Source organism: Gavialis gangeticus, unplaced genomic scaffold, assembly GCF_001723915.1.
Source record: "Gavialis gangeticus isolate Ggan-Ray unplaced genomic scaffold, GavGan_comp1, whole genome shotgun sequence".
Lineage (NCBI taxonomy): Eukaryota > Metazoa > Chordata > Crocodylia > Gavialidae > Gavialis > Gavialis gangeticus.
In genome coordinates, this window is record NW_017729032.1 from 1,970,365 (window position 1) to 1,977,656 (window position 7,292).

General features: G+C 46.9%; 1 protein-coding gene across 1 annotated transcript in view; it reads right to left on the minus strand.

Annotated features, from left to right (window-relative positions):
• Nucleotides 1-5,678, minus strand: part of RNF121 (ring finger protein 121) — a 41,706-nt gene extending 36,028 nt beyond the window's left edge. The window contains exons 1-3 of the mRNA XM_019524967.1: nucleotides 5,499-5,678; nucleotides 4,800-4,907; nucleotides 3,221-3,341 (exon numbers count right to left, since the gene is read on the minus strand). Coding sequence (XP_019380512.1) covers nucleotides 3,221-3,341; nucleotides 4,800-4,907; nucleotides 5,499-5,653 — 384 coding nt within the window. The 5' untranslated portion in view covers nucleotides 5,654-5,678. The remainder of the gene's footprint in view (nucleotides 1-3,220; nucleotides 3,342-4,799; nucleotides 4,908-5,498) is intronic.
• Nucleotides 5,679-7,292: the final 1,614 nt, after the last annotated feature.

Genomic DNA, 7,292 nt, shown 5'->3' on the forward strand with positions numbered 1-7,292 from the left:
CAGTGCAGCACCTTGCACTTGTCGGTGTTGAATCCCATCCTGTTCTCGTCCACCCACCCCGTAACCTGTCTAGGTCCGACTGCAGCCTATTCCTCCCTTCTAGCGTGCCCACATCCCCCCACATCTTAGTGTCATCTGTGAATTTGAACAGGGTGCTTTTTACCTCCTCATCCAAGTCACTGATGAAGATGTTGAACAGTGCAGGCCCGAGGACCGAGCCCTGGGGAAACCCACTGCCCACATCCCTCCAGGTCAAAAATGACCCGTCCACCACCACTCTCTGGGTGTTGACTAGAGGGCTGCTAGTGATCCATTTGACTGTGTAGGTGTCGACGCCACAGTCCCCTAGTTTTTTGATGAGAACGGGGTGAGAGACAGTGTCAAAGGTCCTCCTAAAGTCCAGAAAGACTACGTCCACTGCTACACCTACGTCTATGGATTTTGTGACCCGGTCATAGAAGGCCACCAGGCTGGTCTGACAGGACCTGCCTCTAATGAACCCATGTTGGTTGCCACTTGATTAGAGTACTATTACTGTGCAAAACAGACAGGGAGATGCAAAGTCCCTGGGTTCTTAACTGATATGCAGATAAGCGGAGTTTGTTACAAGGTGATCAACTGGGCTGGCACTGCGTTCCACAGTAAGCCAGCTCCCCACCTCTCTGACATGCACAAGCTGAACACGCTGTATGCCGCAATGAAGACAAGTGGCTCAAAAGTGCAGTATTTAAACAAATCAGAGGGGTAACCAGATATCATCGACACTCCACTGAAGTCAATAGGGGTACATGCACATGGCACAAGGCAGCATTGCAGAGACCAGAGCTACCTTTACACAATCAAGAGCTAAGGTATTGGAAGAAGCATAACCACATTAAGCAGAGTGCTGTTCTAGTACTCAGTGAGGCTACTCCCTTTCTAGTACCCAAGTGACTTAAGTTACCTGAGCATGGCAGTGACCTGGGTTAGGAACCGCAAGTCTAAAACAGCCTCCGGAGAGGCTTTATCGCTGAGTGGCCAAGGAGTAAACACATGCAGACAGAACAGAGCTGCCACACTGGTCAGTGCACAGGCCCACCCTGCCCAGGATCCTCGACCTCATAGTGACACCATAGATGGTAAGGAGAAAGCATTTATGCAGGGCCTGTCCAGCCTGATCTGTCCCCTGCCCATTCGCAGGCCAAAGAAGTCATATTTGGAGGCTGCACCCCCTATCACATTTAATATTTGCTGAGCATGGATGACTTTGTTCAATCTCCTTTGGAACCCAATTAAACTATAAGGCTCAAAAACACCCTGTAGAATTAACTGCCACAAGGGAATTGCATGAAAAATCTGCCCTTTGCTTGCTTTAAGCCTGCTCCCCAATAATGTCTTTGTGTGTCCCCTAGTTCTGGTATTACTTTCTCCATGCCATCCATGGATTGATACAACTTTGATATTCCCCCATAGCTTGGCAATGCTGAGGAAGGACTAAGAAAAAAAACGAAACACACACATACATTATTGTGATGGTTTGGCCTTGGGCAGAAAGTCAAACACTTATTCACTTACACTTGTGCCAGTTCACAAGCTCTGCCACTCCCGCCTGCAGCCTGCTCAGAGTATGGAGAAGAGAAGCCTGCTCCAATAAAGACTCATGCTCTTAAGACGATGCATGAGGGCTGCCCTTTCCACATGACAGTAGTTCTTAAACCTGCAAACTGGTGTTCAAAGGAGATGACCTCAGAGGATTTGCTGAAGTTGATTTACTCTCTTAGGCCAAGTACAGACATTATATTTTTACCGGTATAAGTGATCGGTCAGAAACTGGTCTATACCTGCAACAGAACAGAAGTTTGGCACATACAGACTGGTTTAAAAATGGCAGAACCTGATCTAAGATTTGCTCCCTCCCACCAAAGGGAGAATGTATGTTCTATTCACTACTGGTCTAACTACACTGCTTACAGAAAACCACATAACTTAGATCAATTCTGCCTAAAGGCTTTCTTGAATGTCTGTACCTGGCCTTAACCTCCAATAGAGATTCCTGGAGCATTCATTGGATGTTGGATGGTACAGTATGCAAAGACCCCCAATCCAGAAATGCTTTTTGCTTCCCCTTCAGGCAGGACTTAGATGGTTTGGATAGGGATGATCCTGCCTCAGGCAGGGGGTTGAACTAGACTAGTGTTTCCCAACTTTTTCCAGCCCAAGACACATTAGCATTAATAACAAAATTTCTGCAGCGCACAACCCCCACCCCCAATTTCATAGAAATCATAGAGATTAAGGGCTAGAAGGGACCTTGAAAGATCATAGAGTCCAACCCCCCTGCTCTGGGCAGGACCAGCTCCAACTACTTTCAAGTTTGGGGACTGCACCACCTCCTTGGGAAGTCTATTCCAGATTCTGGTCACCCTTACCATAAAGAAGTTCTTCCTTGCATGTGACCTGAAACTATCCTCCAACAGTTTATAGCCATTGCTCCTTGTCATCCCCTGGAGCACTCTAGTGAAGAGTTTCTCCCAGCTTCCAATATTCACCCCTTACATACTTATAGATGGCCACCAAGTCCAACCAAATTTGTAACTTATATAAACAATGCATTTCCATTTATTCATTTTTCTAATATATGACTAATTTTCCAAAATTCTGTGGCACACCTGTTCATTTCTGATGGCACACCATTGTGCCACAGCACACTGGTTGGGAAACACTGCACTAGGTCACTTCCAGAGGTCCCTTCCAGCCCAACTTCTCTAAGAGTCTATGATTCTAAGAAGGAAGGGTGTTACGGGTCACTGGTGTAAAACAGATACATGGAGAAGTAATGAGTACCACCCTGAACATCTGAGCATGAGAGTGCTGCTTGTCAGAAGGAGGGCAAAAGTAGCACAAATCAAAAGTTTGTTCCTTCTTTAGAAGAGGTTCTTGAATAAGGCGCCAGGAACCATGACCATGCACTGGCAGAAATGACCCATTGATCCCTTGAGGGGCAGGAAGATGCATGGAACTCATGCTTCTAGATACCGTGACAACAGGTCCCTTTGAAAACTGACCCAGGCAGCTGCTTGAGTGAGCTGTTCTCCCTGTGTCATTATTCCTGACACATTTCCTACAACAAAAATACCATTTCAAGGGAAAACTTAACAAAAAAAGTTAGTCCTCTGATGAGTAAATGCTCCTCAGACGAGAATATTCACAGATCCATGACATGGTACCAGCATCAACTCACCCCTATGGTCGATGCCATGTAGTCTGCACACATTTCAGCAAAGTCCCGCTCCAGTACCCCATAATAAAGCCCATAGAACAGGAGAGAAATGCCAAAATCCATTGCATCTTCTGGTTTGATTCTACAAGAAAGACAAAGGACTCTCATTTAACACCGAGCACATGCAAAACCAGCTGCTGTAGAAATAGAATGATCGTGGCAAAATCCTCACAGCACATTAACTCCACTGCCAACAAACCCTGCCAGCAAATAAGTGCTTGTTGTTTTTAAATCTCCTCACAGAATCATTTGCAACAGCTACATCACAATCCTAGTCCATAATTCAAGGCCTCTGGGATGTCTCCCCAGCTAAGCTGTCGGAAACAGCTTCATCTTAATGCAGCAGAACACATTCATTCCAGTCTGTGCAAAACACAGGCAGTCTCTGCACTTTCCCCTGGAGGCAACAGACGTGCCTAGCAGTGAAGGCAGGACAGCTGGCAAGATGCATGTGACACTCACTAGCTCCCACACAGAGGATGCCAAAGCCTCAAAATTAGGCAGTGCAGCTAGTTTGGCATGGCAGAGCGTGCAACAAGAAGCATGCCTGAGAGAGAAAGCTGGGGCATGGCTCCGAGCAGGTGCTCGGGGCTGCACTACACAGGAGATCCTGGACTGTTCCTATGAGGGTAGCTCACAAGCTGCTTAATTCACAGCAGGTTGCTGAATTAAGGATGAGCTGCCCAGCTGTTTGCTGCAGCCCTTTACTTCAAAGGGCATCACATCTCTGATCACCTGGAGCTCATCAGCAGTCCTGTGCAGCTGACTGATGTGACTCTATGCCCTGGTCACTTCGCAGAAGCAATAAGAATACCTACTTTCTGGCTTTTGCTAAGTGGCAAGTGGGAATGTGCTTCCTGGGGGCACTCCCTACCCCATGGCAGAGGCAATGCAGATTTGCTGGTAAAGACCAATTCTGAGAACTAAGCTGAAATTGCTCTTTGTGGGTATTTGGTACTTTCCAGAAGAAGCTCAGCAGCAAACCTGGACATGTTACACTTAAAAATAGCTTTAGAACACAAAATAGGCTTCCAGCTAGCTGCTACATGCCTCTGCAGGTGAATCAACTCTGATCAGTACAGGCCCAGGAAGAAAAAAAAGCCATCAAATACATCTAGCTGGAGTGCTGGGTCTGGGGGAGCTGGCTGCAGGAGTAATGTCAGGATGCTGTTTTCTCAGTATGGCAGAGGACAACTGTTACTGGTATTTGGCCTGGAGCTGCACAAGAGGATTAGAGGAGAAAGCATAAAAAGGTGGTGACAAACACTGCACACAAAGGAAAGGGATTGTGTGCATGACACCGGAGCATCCTCACTGGAAGCCAGGTGCTGGTTTGGGAGCAACCTGAACAGTCACCTGTGATTGCTCAGCAGCTAGAAGAGAATCCAACAGTTGCTCTGATCTCCTGCCTTATGGATCACAAGGCCACAACTTATTTCTAGTTACCATCCTTTAAAGGAACACCGTGCTAACACCCAGATCTACAGGGCTTTGACAATTCACCATGTTGATAGCAGCTACACATTAGAGATTTGCTCACCTGAATAATAAGTTAAGACCAAAGAGTGTGAACATTACAGCCATGTACCCAACAATTCCTGTCGCGTAGCTCATCTTGTATATTAGCAGAAACCATTTATACACCAGCCTGTAAGAGACGTATAAAAATGAAGGCATTAGGGTTTCTTGTAGTCTCACAGAACACCCGAGAGTTTTGCTGTATCTTAGGATATATGTAGCTGTCTGCATGAAAAGGAGGTAAGATCTGGCATGCCTGATGGAAGCTAACAGCTCACAGTCCTAACCCCCCTCTGATGATTATTCTACTCGTGACTCTAGATTGCCACAGCATGACAACTTCTAAATCCATTAGATCTTGACCTTCAAGACTAGGAGCAAATGCTGTGTCCTAAACTGGGAATAGGATGCGAGCCCCCCTCATGCCCAGAAGAACTGACATATATCAAGCTTTCAGTCAGTCACTCAGATTAGCACTGTTCTGGGAAAATTAAATATTTGTGATAGGCCCATTGGCAAGCAGCACAGCAAGATGGTTAAAGGGGCACGTTTAACCCAATTTATCGGATGACTCTTCCCACAGGCGAGAATATGGCTCAAGTCCAGAGTTGAACTGAAAAGTTTAACCACAATCATTCTGTTAGAAAGAAATCAGCTGCTGTCGCAGATTGTGCGCTTCTAGCCTTGGGCTTGCGATTCACAAGGAGAGGTACGTGCTAACCTGGGAGTTGTTTGCACGAGAGGTTTACGGGTGGCTCTGAATGTGACGAAGGCTGTGACGGTGGAGAAGAGGACCCAGATCACCAGGAACCGCCACCAGTGCAGCTTCATTGTGAAATAAAGAGGAACAACCCACATCTGAAAGAGGGTCACCATCTGCAAGGACAAATTAAAGGCATATCAGATAAATGCAAGATCACACTGTTTAACCAGCATTGAAGGGCACCCCAGATCTGGTAACCTTTGTTCTCCCTTTATCTCTTAGACACGGTTTATTCCTAGAGAGAGGGTGCAAATATTAATTGTGCAATTCAACCCACTGAACACTGGTAGTGCAATATGAGATTTAAGTCAGGCTACTGAGCTCTGCTCAACTCTGCTAGAAGAGGAATACCAGCAGAGCTGCTCTCTCATCAGTTGCTGAGGTGGCCACATCAGCTTTCCTCTACTCAGGATTCCTCAGAGTCTCATGTTCACCCTAAAGCAGGTGCTGAACGATGGATTCAAACAGCAGTAAGTTTCAGACTCAGTTGTACCATTTCCATTGTTCCCCTGTACTCAGTTTTTCCAATGCAAATAAGAGTTATTTGCAACATAGCAGTTTTTAAAAAAACCTGAACCAAATGTTTTCTTGACCAGTTAATTAGCATAACCACCACCTTGGGACCCAGAAGAGAAACCTCCTTCATCTCAAGTGGATAAGTGCAGCCTGACCCAAGTCAGTGGTAGGAGAAAGGATTCAGCGAACTGAGTGATCCAATGAGTGTAACCCAAAAGGTCAGCAATCATGAAAGCCAGCTGTCATTCACCAAGCTGTTCAAGGTATTCTACTAATCACATTATTCTAAGTAAGCGCGACGGCAAGATCAACTGGTCCCATTGTTTCTTTAAGGATTAGCACAAGGGTGTTCAACCCCCAGCCCATGGGCCAGGGCTGGATCCTGGCACAGGCCATGTGGGGGTGGCACAGGGCCAAATCTGACCTGTCGACTTGATCCCTGCTATAAAACTGGCTTGCAGGGCCAGATGAATGGGGCAGTGCCAGTCTGTATGTTGGGACTCAGTCGTGAGAGCCTGATGTTAGCCCCTCCTGCGTCAGGACTAGGTCCCAGTGTTGCCCCCTCCCAGCCCCCCACACCAGGACTGGGGTCCTGAGGCCCAGCACCATCTTTGTCCAGGCCTGCATGCACTGGGATTGGGTGTGCCCCATCTAGCACGCACGGCCCAGGGTTCTTCATAGGTTGGGAAATATGGCACCAGGGGAGTAGTGGCACCACTCCCCTGCTGCCAAATTTCTGGACCTGCAGGGCATCTCATGAGCCTGATGAGACTGTGCCACAGGTTGGACCTGGCCTATGGGCTAGGGGCTGAGCACCCCTGGACTAAAATGGATTAAGTGGTGAGGTTTTACATGGATTCACTTAATTACTCAATGAAGTACTGTATTTACTCAAATATAAGGCAAGGTCCCACCTGCCCCTCCCCAATCAGCATGGGGAAAAAAAACCCTCTTCCTCTTATATGGTTTCCTTGTATGCGAACATTAAATACATTGTCTATCTCTGAACTGGTGTTAAAAACAGCATGTGCTCAGTAATGGAACCAGCCATGAAGTTGATTAAATGCAGCCGAAGCTGAGCATGACTACAAAATACATAGTGGCAACTTTGCCAGTGGGAACCTACCACAAGGATAGACTACTGCAGCCCAACTGAATAATACCTATTGTGCACAGTCCCCCTCAGTGCCAGCTCTTTCAGAGGAGGGGCACTCTGAAGTGCTCTGGGTTAGAATA